Source organism: Chiloscyllium plagiosum, unplaced genomic scaffold (genome assembly GCF_037043375.1).
Source record: "Chiloscyllium plagiosum isolate Xiang-an unplaced genomic scaffold, Cpla_swu_hap1 HiC_scaffold_42, whole genome shotgun sequence".
Classification (NCBI taxonomy): domain Eukaryota; kingdom Metazoa; phylum Chordata; class Chondrichthyes; order Orectolobiformes; family Hemiscylliidae; genus Chiloscyllium; species Chiloscyllium plagiosum.
Genome location: NW_028270180.1, coordinates 4,183,762 through 4,201,418, shown reverse-complemented (window position 1 = coordinate 4,201,418; position 17,657 = coordinate 4,183,762). Strand labels below are relative to the sequence as shown.

At 47.0% G+C, this 17,657-nt stretch overlaps 1 protein-coding gene across 4 annotated transcripts in view; it reads right to left on the bottom strand.

The window, feature by feature from the left end:
• Window positions 1-1,378: 1,378 nt before the first annotated feature.
• The window catches only part of adamtsl5 (ADAMTS like 5), a 53,183-nt gene continuing 36,904 nt past the window's right edge, over window positions 1,379-17,657 (bottom strand). For all 4 annotated transcript variants that reach the window (XM_087982036.1, XM_087982037.1, XM_087982038.1 and 1 more), the window contains 5 exons: window positions 16,634-16,797; window positions 14,482-14,674; window positions 12,037-12,129; window positions 5,775-5,846; window positions 1,379-4,295 (listed from right to left, as the gene is read on the bottom strand). In XM_087982036.1, coding sequence (XP_087838162.1) covers window positions 3,961-4,295; window positions 5,775-5,846; window positions 12,037-12,129; window positions 14,482-14,674; window positions 16,634-16,797 — 857 coding nt within the window. In that variant the 3' untranslated portion in view covers window positions 1,379-3,960. The remainder of the gene's footprint in view (window positions 4,296-5,774; window positions 5,847-12,036; window positions 12,130-14,481; window positions 14,675-16,633; window positions 16,798-17,657) is intronic.

The window sequence follows — 17,657 nt, the reverse complement described above, 5'->3', positions numbered from 1 at the left end:
ATGAATCAGACCAGACTCAAAACATTAACTCTGCTTCTGTCCGTCTCCACAGATGCTGCAAGACCTGCTGAGTTTCTGTGTGGTTATTTTTTGCAAGTTTTGAGCATCTGAGGTACTTTGCCTTAATTTAAAGTTGCCTGTTAAGTTTCTGATTGATTGAAAATATGAGCAACGTTGTAAGTGAACAGACGAAGCTTCAATGAACAACAACTGCCAACCCAATTTCTAATCTTAAACCAGTCATTTTTAGCAAAGTCAGGATTGCTTAGCAAGTGTTAACCAACCACAGAGTCACATCTAATGTTGGACATTATGTTCTAAGTTTTACAGGTTTGGGCTGAGGCTTTTAAATTGCAGTAGTAGTATCCCTGCCTCTGAACCAGGAGACCTGGGTTGAAGCCCCATTGGCTCCTTTTTGCTGAGGAGAAAGTGAGGTCTGCAGATGCTGGAGATCAAAGTTGAAACTTTATTGCTGGAACAGCACAGCAGGTCAGGCAGCATCCAGGGAACAGGAGATTCGACGTTTCGGGCACAGGCCCTTCTTCAGGAATTTTCATTCCTGAAGGGCACAGGCCCTTCTTCATTCCTGAAGAAGGGCCTGTGCCCGAAACGTCGAATCTCCTGTTCCCTGGATGCTGCCTGACCTGCTGTGCTGTTCCAGCAATAAAGTTCCTTTTTGCTGAGCTCAGAATGGATTGTATTAAATGTTCCCACAATGAAAGTTGCTGCAGCTGGCCCCTGGTTATTTCAGGAATCAATAATTTGGCCAAATTGTTACTTTTCAACCTGTTCAACTTACTGTGACAAGAATCTTCACCTCTCCCATCAAAAGATATGGAACAGAGATTATTTACAGATTATTGTTCCTCACTGGAGAATGTCCACAGACAGAAAAGAAACAAAACATTTTTAATTTGCTGGATTTATTGAATTTCTTCTTGCCGGTAATATGACAGACATGGTGTCAAAATTGGAGAACGCTGCATTTTTGCACAGAATACACAACTCAGGTGAACAATTTGTTGATGCATTTCTCCTTGCCTCTCAGTCCATTGGTCACTCTTGCCCTGCTCTCCTACCCTTCCACCCCACCACACCCTTTGACCCTCTCCCCATCCCCTACCCCTGACCCTCTCCCCTGCCCCTCTCCCCCAACCCCTCCACCTGACCCTCTCTCCTCTCCCACTGATGCCTCCCTCTGCCCCTCTCCCTTGACCCCTCCCTCTGCCCCTTCCACCCTTCTCCCTCCACCCCACCCTTCCCGTCCCCTCTCTTTGGCCTCTTCCTCTGTCCCTCTCCCTCTCCCCAGCTCCCCCTCTCCCTGACCTTCTCCCCTCCTCTCTTTGCCCCCTCCCCCTCTCCAATTCTATTTCTGCCCCTTGGCCCCTCCCCAGTTATTCCTCACTTGAATATCTCTGGCATTTACGCAACAACACGTTATTATTTACTGATATCAAACATGATTCTGAATAAATACTTCTATATATTCTGAGCTATACATAGATATTTATATATGAATCTGTATATTTAGTCACTAATACAGTATAACTCTCTCTTTAAACAGTCACCATTTAATATCATCATTTTGTTTTGCAAAATCACCAGATTATTTTAATAAAATTGATGAAACAGAATACAGTTCTTTCATATCCCTGAAGTGTTTTGGCAGCACCCACTCAGGAATGGATTCACTTTCTCTCTCTTTCCCTCACTCACCGTGAAATTAAGAAGTATGTTTCTGTCTAAAGTCAGGGTGCAGTTGTTGGATGAGGGTTTAATCAGGTACTGTACAGTTGAATGTTTACATCCTATGATTTACAAATGAGTTTCCGACAGCCTCATGCCTGATTCACTTCACTGTGTGTTGTTGACATGTTCTTCCCAAGGGGTTTCGGAGTGACAGGAATCACTTGGAATCCCTTGGAGTGATTTACCAATCACTGCAGCATCTCCCGTAACGGAGACGCCATCTCAAAGCGCTGGATTGAAGTGTACTCACTGTTACAATGCAGAAAACACAAGAGCCAATTTACACTTTGCAAGCTCCCATACTCCTCAGACAAGGTAATTAGTTTTAGATGCAACTTACTGCAGATGCTGAAATCTGTACTGAAAACAACAAAGCACTGGAAATCACAGTGGGTCAGGTAGCATCCATGGAGAGACAGTGAACTAATGTTTCCAGTCTAGATGCGTCTTCATCAGAGCTTGAAATGTTAGCTCACTGTCTCTCAGGATGCTGCCTGACCCACTGTGATCTCCAGCACTTTTTGTTTCCAGTCAGTTTTAGATCAGGAAGATCTCCACTATCCTTTGAAATGGTGACATGGAATTGTTTTACTTTCATCTGAGAGGGCAGAAGGGGGTTTCTATTTAACATCTTGTTGGAAAGACAACATCTCCAACAGTGCATTGCTCCTGTTCCAGCCTCTGGAAAGGATTCGGGGGTGAGTGGGTGAGTATATTACCCACAGAAAACGACTGATTGTGGTGTTAGCCCTGATGACAGTATTAGATTAAAATACAAAGAGAAAGAAAGTGAGAGAGGGTCCAAGTGGAGAGCATTCTCTTATCAAGCCTGATCCTGAAGGTAGATCCCTTTGATATGGAAGGCGACCGTATTGTGTAAACCCACACGGGTAGGTTTGTGTTAGTAAAGAGCTGAGCAAGTGGTGCTAATACGTCATTGAATGTGGGCTCCAATTCTCAGGCTTTGTTCTGAAGCTCAAATATCTCGGATTCTCTCTGACTGAAGCCTTTCTGGTAATGTCAGTAATTTAACACCCAACCCAAGCTGGATCACAACCCAATCAGCAATCTCACCGATCAATATCAGTGATTACAAAATGATCAAAGTGTGCTAATGCAGTGATTGACCCAGTGACCACTCACAATGATTACAGTGATCACTCTCAATGATGTTAAAAATCACACAACACCAGGTTACAGTCCAACAGGTTTATTTGGAAGCACTAGCTTTCAGAGCGCTGCTCCTTCATCAGGTGGTAAGCAGCGCTCCAAAAGCTAGTGCTTCCAAATAAACCTGTTGGACTGTAATGTGGAGTCGTGTGATTTTTAACTTTGTCCACCCCAGTCCAATACCAGCACCTCCAAACCATGACTCTCAATGATCATAGTGATCAAGAAATGATTAACTGCAGTGACCAATCCCAGTGATCAATTGTAACCCAATTTGTTGAGCATGCCCTGAACTGCTTCATTAGAGACTCTCCCCGATGATGTTCCCTCATATGGTGACGAAACATCTGAAAACAAACCTTCAAGCCCAGTGAGCTAACATCCGGTGGCACAGTGGTTAGCACTGCTGCCTCACAGCGCCAGAGACCTTGGTTCAATTCCCAACTCAGGCGACTGACTGTGTGGAGTTTGCACGTTCTCACCATGTCTGCGTGGGTTTCCTCCGGGTGCTAACAGTCCAAAGATGTGCAGGTCAGGTGAATTGGCCATGCTAAATTGCCCGTAGTGTTAGGTAAGGGGTAAATGTAGGGGTATGGGTGGGTTGCGCTTCAGCGGGGCGGTGTGGTCTTGTTGGGCCGAAGGGCCTGTTTCCACACTGTAAGTAATCTAAAATAATCTAATCTAATCTAATCTATACACTGAGCTGTTGTGTATTAAAATGGCCAACTTTCTTCTCTCTAAATTCCCTGTAGAGTCAAAAATACAACTGAGCTCATGACACAACTTGGAGCGTGTCTGAGTCACCCAGAGATTGGGTTTTAGACACCATATGGAGCATACAGAGCCACAGGAAGCCATGGATCAGAGTGGCTCACGGGATCCCTGCTGTATGCAGCAAACTGTGAGAGTGTGCAATGTCTGAGGGGGGAGCTGTTTGCTGTAAAGTGTCAGAACCCCCACTGCGTTCCTCACGTCACTCACACTTGGTCCACACACAGTGACTGGAGCAGCCACCGAGCCCACCAAGGCTGGGCTTGATACTTATCTGAGTGTGTTACCCGTGAGCTGGTATCCTCGCTTCTCACACTCCTCATCCAGGCCCCTCATGAGTCTGTCCTCCTGAGGTCTGTACCTTCGGACAAAGCTGTCTTTCTGCAGCAGGACCCGGTTCAGTGTCTGCTCATAGTTCACATGTCGGTGTGCCATCACCACATACTGCTTCATCTCGACCAATCGGGGACAGTCGCAGGTATTCGGCACCCACAGATACTCCCGCCTTAAGACAGCAAAGCCTTTCTTGTACGCCTTCACCACCTCAACGTCATAACATGTCTCCAGACCAACAATTCTTTTATTAATAACCTTCACATGTAAAACTGGAAGGAAAGAGGAGAGGGAAGATTCAGCAACATTTCTCCAGCCACTTTGTTGTGAACCTGTCCAATTTTTAGTGTTCATTTGTGGGATATGGGTGTTGCTGGCTGGGCCCAGGATTTATTGCCCGTCCCTAGTTGCCCTTTGAGAAGGTGGGGGTGAGCTGCCTTCTTGAACCGTTCAGTCCATACACTGAGGGTTGACTCACAATGTCCTTAGGATCGAACTTCCAGGATTTTGACCCAGCGACAGTGATGGATGGTGAGTGGTTTGGAGGGGAACATGCAGGGAGTGCTGTTCCCATTTATCTGCTGCCCTTGTCCTTCTAGATGGAAGGGGGCGTGCATTTGGAAGGTGGTGTCTGAGGATCTTTGATGAGTTTCTGCAGTGCATCTTGTAGATAGTACACACTGCTGCTACTGAGCGTCGGTTGTGCTGGGAGTGGGTGTTTGTAGATGTGGTGCCATTCAAACGGGATGGCTTTGTCCTGGATGGTGTTGAGCTTCTTGAGTGTTGTTGGAGCTGCCCCCATCCAGGCAAGTGGGGAGTATTCCATCCCACTCCTGAGTTGTGCCTTGGAGATGGTGGACAGGCTTTGGGACGTCAGGAGATGAGTTAATCACTGCCTCTGTCCTGCTTTTGTAGCCTCTGTGTTTATGTGGTGAGTCCGTTTGAGCTTCTGGTCAATGGTAACCCTCAGCGTGTTGATAGTGGGGGATTCAGTGATGGTAACTCTTATCTTTTGGCTTTCTTTCATTTCTGCTGAATTTTTGTAACTAAGATGGCACTGGAGAATAGTGATTTTATACCCTGTCCTCCTGTACCCTGTCCTCCTATACCCCCTTCTCCTGTCCTCCTGTACCCTGTCCTCCTGTACCCTGTATTCCTGCCCTCCTGTAAACTGTACTGCTGTATTCCTGTCCTCCTATACCCTTTACTCCTGTACCCTGTCCTTCTGTACCCTGTCCTCCTATACCCTTTACTCCTGTACCCTGTCCTTCTGTACCCTGTCCTCCTATACCCTCTCCTTCTCTACCCTGTCCTCCTCTACCCTGTACCCTGTCCTCCTGTACTCTGTCCCCCTGTACTCTGTCCCCCTGTACCCTGTCCTCCTATACCCTGTCCTCCTGTACCCTGTCCTTCTGTACCCTGTCCTCCTGTACCCTGTCCTCCTATACCCTGTCCTCCTGTACCCTGTCCTCCTGTACTCTGTCCTCCTGTACCCTGTCCTCCTGTACCCTGTACTCCTGTACCCTGTACTCCTGTATTCCAATACTATGTGACAATAACATCTAATTCCAGTTCTAACCTATACATACTGTTCTGAAGAGTGAGGTCATGAGAAAATCTTTGGGAAAACCAGCCACTGAATTCCGAGCTCTACCTCCAAGCCCAGTGGAAGGCCTGGTCACTGGGCACAATCAGGACAATGCTGGGCCCAAGTTTGAATGAAGGGAATGAGGATCAGAGAAAGGACTCACCAAAGTCTCTCTCGCAGTACTGCCTGACGCGGTTTGATCTTCCACGAACCCTTTGGCACTTGCCGCAGTTGCCTACAGGACACCAAGAGAGAAAGAGAAACCCACAATCAGGTTTAGGAACTGGATGGAGAGACTGGTCACCCCCACTGTAACAGGGACTCACCAGCATTTATATAGATCCTAACTCAACACCAGGAAGGCCATACTGTTTCACTGCCATTGAAGTACTTCTGAAGAGTGGACCCCGTTGCAAGAAATGCAGCAGAGCATTTGTGCATAGCAAGATTCCACAAAGAGCAAACTGATGGTGACCAGACAGTCCTCTTACAGCGAGGTGCATTCAGTCAGAATGCTGCATTGCCACGTGGGCCTTCAGTTTGGAATCAGCTCTGAAATCAAACTCCTACCAGATCTCTCAGGAGGTGATCAAAGATTCGGTGACATTGCCCAAAGAACAGGGTCCAGGGGCTCATATTTAATCTATGACAGACTTTTGTGGTGCAGTGGTAATGTCCCTGGCTCTGAGCCAGGAGATCATGGTTCAAATCCCACCAGCTCCAGAGGTGTGCAATAAAGATCTCTGAACAGACTGATCAGGGAGTATCTCCCCGGGTCTTTATCCCATCCTTGTTTATAGGCCATACTTCCTAACCAACCCGTTCAGGCATACCTCTGGAGCAGCTGGGACATGAACCCAGAGCTCCTAGTTCAGAGATAGGGATACTACCACTGCACCAAAGATAGGGACACTGCCACTATGTCACGAGTGCCCTTTATGGGCCCTGCTCGTGGGAGCTTGCTGTGCACACATTGGCTGCCTCATTTCCTACACGACAGCAATGAACTTCGATTTGATAGCTTGGCTCTAAGGCTTCTGGCACCCCCTGAGGTTAAGAAAGCTGCTACAGAAATGCAATTCTTTTGTTTCTTTTGGTTCTGGAATTGTGTTACCAATGGAGACAAAGATTGCAGCCACCATTTTTAGCAGCAAATGTTTACATTGTTGGGTTGCCATGGACCCTGAAGTTGACATTGGCACCAGCTCAGTGAAGCGTTAAAATATCTCACACTGTGCCAATGCCCAGGGCACTCATTCCCCCGTGCACAGCTGCCTCCATCTGTTACTCATTCGAAAACAATGGGAAAGAGCTGCCTACGGCTGGTCAGCAGCAGAGGGAGTGATTGAGATAATTCACAATTCTCTATGTGAAGGATGTAATCAGCAGACCATAGAGTCAATGAGTCATCCCGCACGGAAACCCTTCGGTTCAACCAGTCCATGCCGACGAGAATCCCAAACTAAACTAGTCCCACCTGCCTGCTCCTGGCCCATATCCTGCCAAACATTTTTTTTATTCATGTACTTATCCAAATGTCTTTTAAACGTTGTAACTGTGTCCACACCCGCCACTTTCTCAGGAAGTTCCTGAACTTCCTACACGCGAACCACCCTCTGTGTAAAAAAGATTGTCCCCAAGTCTTTTTTAATTCTCTCTCCTCTCACCTTAAAAATGTGCCCCCTAATCTTGAAATCCCCCATCCTAGGGAAAAGGCAACTACCATTAACCCTATTTATACCCCTCGTGATTTTATAAACATCTATAAGGTCACTTTGCAACCTCCTACACTCCGGTGAAAAAAGTCCCAGCCTATCCAGCCTTTCTTTATAACTCAAACCTTCTGTACCTGGCAATATCCTGGTAAATCTCTTCCAAATCCTCTCCAGTTTAATAATCTCCTTCCTATAATTGGGCGACCGGAATTGGATACAATACTCCAGAAGAGGTCTCACCCACTGTCCTGTATAACCTCAACATGACGTCCTGACTCCTATACTCAAAGATCTGAGCAACAAAGGCCAGGGTGCTAAACACCTTCTTAACCCACCGCTCCCCCATCTACCCATGACGTAAACTTCAAAGTGTTATGAGACAACAACAAAGGAACATATTTCTGGAACACAGTCTCTGCTGCTCACCTACAGCCTCTCTTTCCAGCCCTTGACAGTCCTGCCTTCGGCTGGAGCCTAGTTTCTCCACATTATCCTGATCGAAGCTCTCTTGATCCTTTTACCTTCCTGTCCTCCATGTGACCTACATGAGAGGATTGACTGTGCACTCTCTCCTCTTAACCAGCAGCAAGGGCTGAAGCAGCTTTCCAAACCTGACCAAGGTGTTAACGTTCTGAAAGGGTTTGATAGGGGAGGAGGTGGAGAGAAATTCTTGCCAGTTCTGGGGCAGATCAGATACTGTCAGTGTCAGTCACCATTGCCATTCTTGTGTGTACGCCCCGAGCTGGGAAAGGCACAGAGAAGCTGAAACAGTGCCACGGGTATTTACATCCTTTTGCCCATAAATAGCCCCTCAATAGTCACCACAGACTGCTGTTTCTCACCTTGCATTACATATAAGATAGGACCAGGCCTCAGGAGAGGTGTTAGGAAGCACTTCTACACACAGAGAGGGGAGATGTTTGGAACTCTCTGCAGTAAATGGTAATGGATACTGGATCAGTGGCTAACTTTAAGTCTAAGATAGATAAGGTTTTAATAAGCGAAGGTATTAAGGGTTATGGGCAGAAGGCAGGTTTATTGAGATAGGTGAAGGATCAGTTAGGATCTCATTGAATGGTGGAACAGGCTCGAGGGGCTGAATGGCCTCCTCCTGTTCCTATGTTCTGCCGAAAGCCAGTGGTTCCAAATAAACCTGGTGTGTGATCTTTTTCACTTTGAAAATAGGTCAAACCTGTGACAGGGAATCAAGCAGGAGGAAGTGCTGCTTTGATGAGAGGGGGAGGGTTGGAAGGGAGCATAAACCCCAGTTGAATTGAGGGTCTGCTTTTTTTAATGGGATGTGGGTGTCACTAGCTGGGGCATTTGCTGCCCGTTCCTAACAGCCCTGGCAAAAATGGATGCAGGTACTGTGAGGAACAGATGCCCAGAAGTTTGACCCAGCGATACTGAAGGAATGGCGATATATTTCTAATTCAGTTTGGTGAGTGTCTTGGAGGGGAACTTGCAGAGGGGTGGTGTTCCCCTGTTTCTGCTACTCTTGTCCTTCTAGATGGAAGTGGTCATAAGTTTGGAAAGCTGTGTTGGAGGAGCCGTGCTGAGTTGCTGCAGTAGATTCGCTGTAGATATCATGGAGGTCTGTCAAAAGGCCTCATGTGTGGCTGGGTGCTATTATGATCAAAGTTAATCTCACTTCACTCGTTATTAGCAGGGATTTGAACTGAGATTGGGGAGGTTTATGTCCCCCAGACCCCAACCTTCCATGGGACCCTTCCATGTTCTGAACTTTTCCTGCTGATTTTTCTCATTAACAGATACTTTTGAAGCAAGATTTATGCATTTGTCAAAAACAGTGACTTCGTGGGAATTAATAACTATCACCAATAAACCTGTGATTTGATTGGTTTATCAGTCTGGAATCAGCCACTGAACATTTGCCAAATCTCTTCCTCAGTTTGACAGCATAAACAACATGAATCTGAAAAGACAAAGATTTTGAAACATTCTTTCAGACGTGAACACTTTACCTTATTAGGAGATGATATGATGGTACACATCATATGGTTAATCACATTCGCTCTCATCTCATGTCTTTAGCTCGTTGCTGCCTTCAGTGTCATCAAGGCCAGGTTCGTCACAATCCAAACATTAAATCCCAATCCCTCTTACCCCAGCACCTTATACTCATTGAAAGTCAAGGGCAGGCTCCTTCACTGGATGCTCCCAGTGGAAAAGAATGTTTAGCAAAAGGTCAAAAAGAATCCAGAGCCACAAATGCTAGAGTCACAAGACATCAGAAATAGGAGCAGGCGTAGGCCATTCAGCCCCTCAAGCCTGCTTCGCCATTCAGTGGGATCATGGCTGATCCAACATTCCTCAGTTCCACTTTCTGCCCTTTCCCCATAACCCTCATGAATCTCTCTATCCCAGCAGTAAATATACACAAGGACTCTACTTCCTCGGCTCTCTCTGTGGCACAGAGTTCCAAAGATTCACAATCCTCTCAGAAAAAAAATCCCTGCTTATCTTAGCGTTTCATTAATGTCCCTTTATTCAGAGACTGTACCCTCTGGCCCTAGACTCTCCCCTGAGGGGAAACATCCTCTCAGCATTGACCCTGTCAAGCTCCTTCAGAATCTGATATGTTTTACTGAGATCACGTCTCAGTCTCCCAAACTTCAGAAACTCCGGGAAACTGCCCAGGACTTAACCCCAGAATAAAAGCCAAATACAGCGGATGCTGGACATCTGAAACAGAAACAGAGGAAGTGTTGGAGAATCTCAGCGGGTCTGGCAGCATCTGTGGACAGACAGAGTGTTAATATTTTGAGTCTGGTGGAGTTCTGAACTAGTGTGACCAGACTGGGAACGCTAACTCTTGTTTCTTTCACTACAGATGCTGCCAGACCTGCTGAGTTTCTCCAGCACTCTCTCTGTGTTTGTTTCATGGTTTGTTCCTGACCAGTTGCGAAATGTAAATTATAAACAAATGGTGAATCATTACTGGTATACAATTGAAGGGTGGGACATCGCAGGAACCTGAGTGTAATATATAATAATCGGCATTAGTGCGGATGAGATGTTCAATTGGAGTCCTTTGTCTTTCCCCCTCAGGACTCATGCCAGTAAAACAAAGAAGGGTGAGGTGGGGGGTGGGGGGGGGGAGGCGGGGGAGCCTGGTCAATCTCTAAAAGACATTATGGCAGATTATGACACCAGGTGGCATGGAGGCTCAGTGGTAAGCACTGCTGCCTCACAGCGCCAGGGACCTGGGTTTGATTCCAGCCTCTGTCTGTGTGGAGTTTGCACATTCTCCCCGGGTCTGCCTGAGTTTCCTCTGGGTGCCCCAGTTTCTACCCAGAGTCCAAAAGTATGCAGGTTAGGTGGATTGGCTGTGGGAATGCAAGGTGAGGGGGGTAAGGTAGGGTCTGGGTAGGACGCCCTTCAGAGAGTTGGTGCAGACTCGATGGACCAAATGGCTTATTTCTGCATGTAGGGATGTTATGATTAACTGGGCATTATTGCCTCCAGGACAACAGTGACTAAACTTGCAAAAGTACTTTATTGACTGTGAGACTTCGCTTTGGGACATCACCACGTCTATATAAATGTATCTTCCTTTCTGTTAAGAATTAGAGATGTCACTTAGATACTTGGGAGCAGTCTGCTCTTCATATCAAGCAGACACTGCCTTATGATCACTAACTATAAATGGAGCTGACATGTTTAATCTTCTTTAACCAGCTTCCTGTGCCTACTGGTCTGTATCCTCTCCTGCGGCTTTCCTATAAAAAGGTCAACACTGTGTAAGTTTATAGATTTTAAAGAACCAGATTTTAAAGGATTAAAGTACATTCAGAATCCAGCGGTGGGGGGCCTGATCTCCAGCTCCCAGCTACTCATGTAAAGAGTCTGTGTCAGCGATCGGAATGGCTTCCTGTCCCAGAGCACCTTGGAATAATCAGGACTTAGAGTTCAGGAGCCTGGCTCAGCTTCCTCTTAGTGACAGCTTCCACCAGCATGTGTGTGTGTATGTGTGTGTGTGTGTCTCTTTGCGTGTGTGTGTTTGTGTGTGTTTGCGTGAGTGTGTGTGTGTGCGTGTGTCTGTGTGTGTGTGCGCATGAGTTTGTGTGTGTGTGTATTTGTGTGTGTGTGTGTGCGTGTGTCTGTGTGTGTGTGCGTGTGTGCGCATGGGTTTGTGTGTCTGTGTGTGTTTGCGTGAGTGTGTGTGTGCGTGTGTCAGTGTGTGTGTGCGCATGGGTTTATGTGTGTGTGTGTGTGTATTTGTGTGTGTGTGTTTGCGTGAGTGTGTGTGTGTGCTTGTGTCTGTGTGTTTGTGTGTGTGTGGTTAAACATATCATCATTGCTTTTCATTTCTATTCCTTCAGACATTAACCCTAGTTGCTTTGATTCATTTTTGTGGTTTGGTTAGTCTGTATTGCTGTTAATTGTTTATGAATCTGTTCCCCATGCCCCTTCTGATTGTCAGACACATACACATATATATTCTCCCCACATGGACACACACACACACACACACTAACAGACACATGTGTGCTTCCTCGCGCACAAACATAAACACATGCAAATCTGCACTCAATGTACAGACACACTGTAAATGTCCATGAATTACACAGAATCTCCTTCCCTGCCAGTAAAAATCACCATCTCACATGTATCCACATTGCAATCCATTTGATAATCGCACTCAACTTTAATTTTAACCTGCAATGTGCCAGGAGATGCACTGACCTGGTCTGGAGGGATACAGTAGACGGTTTCTCTGTGGCCAGTCTTTTCTCTGAGAAGCTGTGTAACCGCGAGATCGAGCAGGGGACCTTTGTGCTAAAGATCAGAACATAACAACAGGTCAAAGAGGTGAAAGGAAACACTTGCATTGCTGTTGTCACCTTCCACATCCTCAGGAGGTTTAGGAATGCTTCAAAGCCAAGGAGGTACATTTAAACTGTCATTCACTGTCATCATGTTGGACACATAGTCACCAATTTGTGCACAGCAAGCTCCCACAAACAACAATATGATAATAAAAGCAAAATACTACTCATGCTGGAAACCTGAAACAAAGACAACCACTCTGTTTCTCCCTCTGCACAGATACTGCCAGACCTGCTGAGTTTCTCCAGAAATTCTCTGTGTGAGAGTAATATGATAATGTCTAGATAGTCGGTTTAGGTTTAGTTTTGCTGTTGGAGGGACAAATTGTGACCAGGATCCGGGGGAGATTCCAGCTTTCCTACAGCTCCAGCTCATTACATGCATTCCATTTCTCCAGTAACGGACCAAAGTACATTATTTACATCTTTGAAGCCTGACCAACTTAGAGTCATAGAGTCACACAGCATGGAAACAGACCCTTCGGTCAAACCATTCCATACTGATCATGCTCCCAAACTAAACTACTGCCATCTGCCTGCGCTTGACTCATATGCCTCCAAACTGTTCCTATTCATGAACTTATCTTTGTACATCCATTGTGGAAAACTTTATTTCTGCCAGAAGGTATCCCAATCTATCCTTTTACTGTCCAAAATAGATAACCACACAATTTGGAATCCATCTGCCGGTTTTGTCCATTCACCCAATCCATCAATATCCCTCTGTAATTTTATGTGATCAGACACACTGTCCACAGTGCCACCTAAGAGCTGGTCTGATTACAGCCTAACCCAGCCTGTCCCCATCACCGTGACTCCTTTTTCCAGTTGAGAATCTGTCCAACCCAGCCTTGGATATAACCCATTGCTCTCTGGGGAAGAGAATTCCAAACGTTAATGACCACCCGAGAGAGAGAGAGAGGGAAGATCCTCCTCCTCTCCGTCTTTAATGGGAAACCTGTCATTCTCAATTGTTCCTGTGGTTGCAGGAAGAGGCCTCCTGCATTTCCTTGTTTTCAAAGATGCGTGTTCCTGTATTTCCAGCCCATTCTGCTCCCCTGCCTCATGGTCCCTCATCTTTTATAGGAAGAGGGTTTTTTTCTTAATCCTCTGAACCTAAACGAATCACCTCCCACTTTACATTTCTGCTCATCAAGCCGGCCACTCTGTCTCATTATCTCCTTGATATATTTGATGTCCTCCTCATTGTCACCTCAACATGCCCAATGTCATAGCGTCTGCAAATATTACCACCGTCCTTCCAATTCCTCAAACCGTACAAACGGTGAATAGCAGAGCTCTCAGCAAGGATTCCAAAGGGATACTGCTTCCCAATTTCTGCCAGTCTCAACGCCTTCACTCACCTGCTGCTTCCCATTTTCCAGAACTGGGATGTGCTCCTCCAATTCCTGACTCTGAGAGGGCAGCAGGGTGGCTCAGCGCCAGGGGCCCAGGTTTGTATGTTCACCCCTGTGTGTGCATGGGTTTCCTCTGGCGCTCTGGATTTCCTCCCACAGCCCAAAGATGTGCAGGTTAGGGTGGATTGGCCATGGGAAATGCAGCAATTGGGGATGGTGGGGGTGTCTGGGTGGGATGGTGACTGAATGGGGTCAAGATTAGAGTGTTGCTGGAGAAGCACAGCAGGTCAGGCAGCATCCGAGGAGCAGGAAAATCGACGTTTTGGGCAAAAGCCCTTCATCAGGAAGACTGAACGGACTGAACATCCTTTTCCCGCACTGTAGGCCTTCTATGATTCTCTTGCACATCCCTTGACATCCAATTGTTTCTGCAAAGTGCTGTGGGACATTTTATTTCAATGAAGGGGCTATACAAATACGATTGGCAAAGCGTTTTGCGCAGAAAAGCACCGTTTTATGGTGGATTTCACGGGCTGAAGGGATCTATTTGGAGAAGCTCCCTAATTAATCCTTCAAACTGACCTTTGCCCCCATGAGAAGGGGAATGTATCCAGGTGCCAGCACCAGCCCATGGTACCAACCTCCCAGAATTGTAGGATAGTCACCGCCAGACGCTCTTTATTTTACAATTCCAATTATTTCTGTAAAGCTGCTGGGAACGGAGGTTGACTAGCTGCTTTCGAAACAATCAAAAATGAATCAGATTGGATAACAAAAACCTGTTTCTGTTCCAATTGGCCATTTGAAGGTGGTGCACCTGGAGGATGGACCAATGGTGGGGGAGGGGGAATCTGTTGACTGACCAATGGTGTGAGCAGAAAGGGGGCAGTTCTTGAGATTACCACCCAGTAGTGCTGGAGACGCCGATTGGTTTGGGAACCCACCTGAGAGGGGGGTGGTTGTCATGGCAACGGTGGTGGGCTCATTTGGCAGTGCTTGCAAGAATGAACGAGACGCGTGGACAGCCGCGTGTTGGGCCCCTTGCAGAACATTCCGGTCTCCGTGGTACAGCCAGTACTGATCGTTCGGAAGCCAGTATTCATAATCAATCCCGGAGTCTTGCTCCATGGATAGAACCTGTGGAAAGGTTTAAGATAAAACTCCCTCTTAAATCAAGATTTTGACAATTTCAAGATTTCCCATTTTGCCGCCCGTTGAATGTTTTTTGGAGATTTAAATAACTCAGTGGAGGCTGGTATCCCATCATCCTTTATTTACAGTGTATGGACTGTGGGCAGTCAGCTCAGAGCCAGTCAGTCCCCAGAATGAACAGAACCCCTGACACTCCTGTTTATATCTGTCAGCCAGGGCTCCCTGATTGGGTCAGGGAAACAGCCCCAATCAGGGATCTCACACTCACTGAGACCCACCTGGTCAACCTCATTCCAATCACTACAGAAACGCAGCACCCAACCTACACACAGCAAAAAGTCCACAGAGACTGATAAGACCATAGCCTCTCCTGGTGGTGTTTAATGCTTTATTTTTGTTCATGGGAAATGGGAATACAGCATTTATTGCCTGTTCCGGAACTGCCCTCAGCTCCAGAGTCAGTTACATTGCTGTTGGTCTGGAGTCACATGTAGGCCAGACCACTAAAGGACATCAGATTTCCTTTGGTCACAGTCATAGAGATGTACAGCATGGAAACAGATTCTTCGGTCCAACCCATCCCTGCAGACCAGATATCCCAACCCAATCTAGTCCCCTCTGCCAGCATTTGGCCCATCAGATGGAGTTTTTACAAGAATTGACAATGGATTCATAGAACTCATTTTTTAAAAAAAAGCCCACCTTATTGAATTAGAATTCTAACATCTGCCGTGGGTAGGATTTGAACCGATGCCCCAAGAATATTTACCTGAGGATCTGGATTACGAGCCATTACTACAACATCACCACCTCTCCTCAGTACTTACTGCGGAGAATACCTCTTCTACAAAACAGTGATGGTGAGAGGGGACTGGCGGACAGTGTATGATGTGACAATCAGTTCCTCGGACCGAGCAGCACTCCCTCAGTGCTACCGTGGAGTGTCTGCTTTACCCTTACAGAGCAGCACTGACAGGAGAGTGGGAAACCTCACAGGGCAGATTTAAAATGACTGAGAAAAGAACGAGGAGGAAGTAGGGTAGGGGATAGTGAGTTATTGTGACCTGGGACTCGCTGCTCTGAAAGACTGGGAGAGGAAGGTTCAATAGTTACCTTTGAAAGGGAATCTGATAAACGTGTTGAAACAAGAGAAAGCAATTGGTCGGCAAAGAGAAAGGAGTGGTGGTGGAGAGGAGCCAGTACAAGCACTATGGACTGAATGGTCTCTTCTCATGTGATGCCCAATCCTCCCACACTGACTGAGGGCTGGAAAGTAGACCTGGATGGACAACAGACCACCCTCCAGGGAGGGGGCAGTGAACATGAGACAGGGGTTCCCTCTTCAAACAGTAAATCACTCCACAAACCACATCAGGGGAAATATTCCAGACAGATACCCGGAAGCTTGTCCCCTGACTCCCCGATCCCCGCGGTCCCATTCCCCCTCCACAGGGTTAATGCCTCACCAGATCCTCAGCTGGATTGTCAATGCTAATGGGGGCAGCAATTACAGACCTGCAGGGACAAGTTCCACAAGGAGAATCGAAGGAGTTAGAGGAGAGCAAACATGGTTTTTCAATTGCTTTTGATTGTGTATGTCAGTGTTTCTGTGTACACGTGTGTTCATGTGTGTCTGTGTATGTGTGTGTACATGTGTGTGTCCATGTGTCTGTGTGTGCATCTTTGTGCCTGTGCACATCTGTGCCTGTGTGTGTGCGTGCGTGTGTGCCTGTGTGTGTGTGTGTATGTGTGTGTGTGTGGGCATGAATGTGTGGGTGGCTGCAGGTGCATATGTGTAGGATCTTTGGGGAGGGGATGGAGGGGAAGAGCAGGGAAGGTGAGCTGTTCCATGGGTTTGATGTTCTGGGTGTGAGGAGATTGGTGACAAAGCAGCGAGTCTGCACTCAGTGCTGAACAATGAGGAAGTGCAGGCTGTGATTTTACCATCAGGTGCAGATCCTCCTTCGTGGGTCCGATTGCCTCCAAACTCTCTCGGTGATCCGCAGAGCGCCTGTACTGGACTTTCGTCCCAGCTGCTGAGTACGTCCCTGGCCAGTTAATGGCCCAGTTCCCGTTAATGATGGAATTGTAGTTTCGGTTCTGCAAAGCTGCAGGAGTTCAACAAGGTTAAACCGATTGACCAGAGGAACCTACACTCCATCTCGAATAAGTGTGAAACAGTGTGAGAGACTGCACCGCACTGACCATTGACATGCTCCTCAGATTCCTTGACGTCCCCTGGTGAGAGCGACAGGCTCTGGGTAACCCTAACCCTAACTCTAACCCTAACCCTAACCCTATCCCTAATCCTAAACGTAACCCTAACCCTAACGATAACCCTAACCTATTCGTAACACTAACCTTAACCCAATTCCTAAACCTAACCCCTATTCCTAACCATAATCCTAACCCTAACCCCTATTTCTATCCCTAACCCTAACCCCTATTTTGAACCCTAACCCAATCCTAACCCTAACCCTTATTCCTAAACCTAACCCTAACCTTAATCTGAACCATAACCCCCATTCCTAACCCTAACCCCAAGCTTAATCCTATCCCTATCCCCTATTGCTAACCCTAACCCTAACCCGTAATCCTAAACCTAACCCTAACCCAAACCCTAACCCTAACCCCTATTCCCAACCCGAACCCCTCATCCTAACCCTAACCCGTAATCCTAACCCTAACCCCTACTCCTAAACTAATCCCTATTGCAAACCCTAACCCTAACCCTAACCCTAACCCTCTGGCTGAGAATCCGGGCTCCTATGGCACTGAGTGTACCCCCCAACCCGGGCAGCTGCCCAGACCCATTCAGGGCAGGAGCCTCCCCGGAGGCTGGGAATTGGTGTCAGTCACAGACTCTCTGCAGCCCACATTCCTGACGTTGGGATTGTGGGGTGCCAGAGTCTCGTTCAGTATTTGGGGGTTACCCTGCCCTGACTCACAGACTCACTTACCCCTCTCC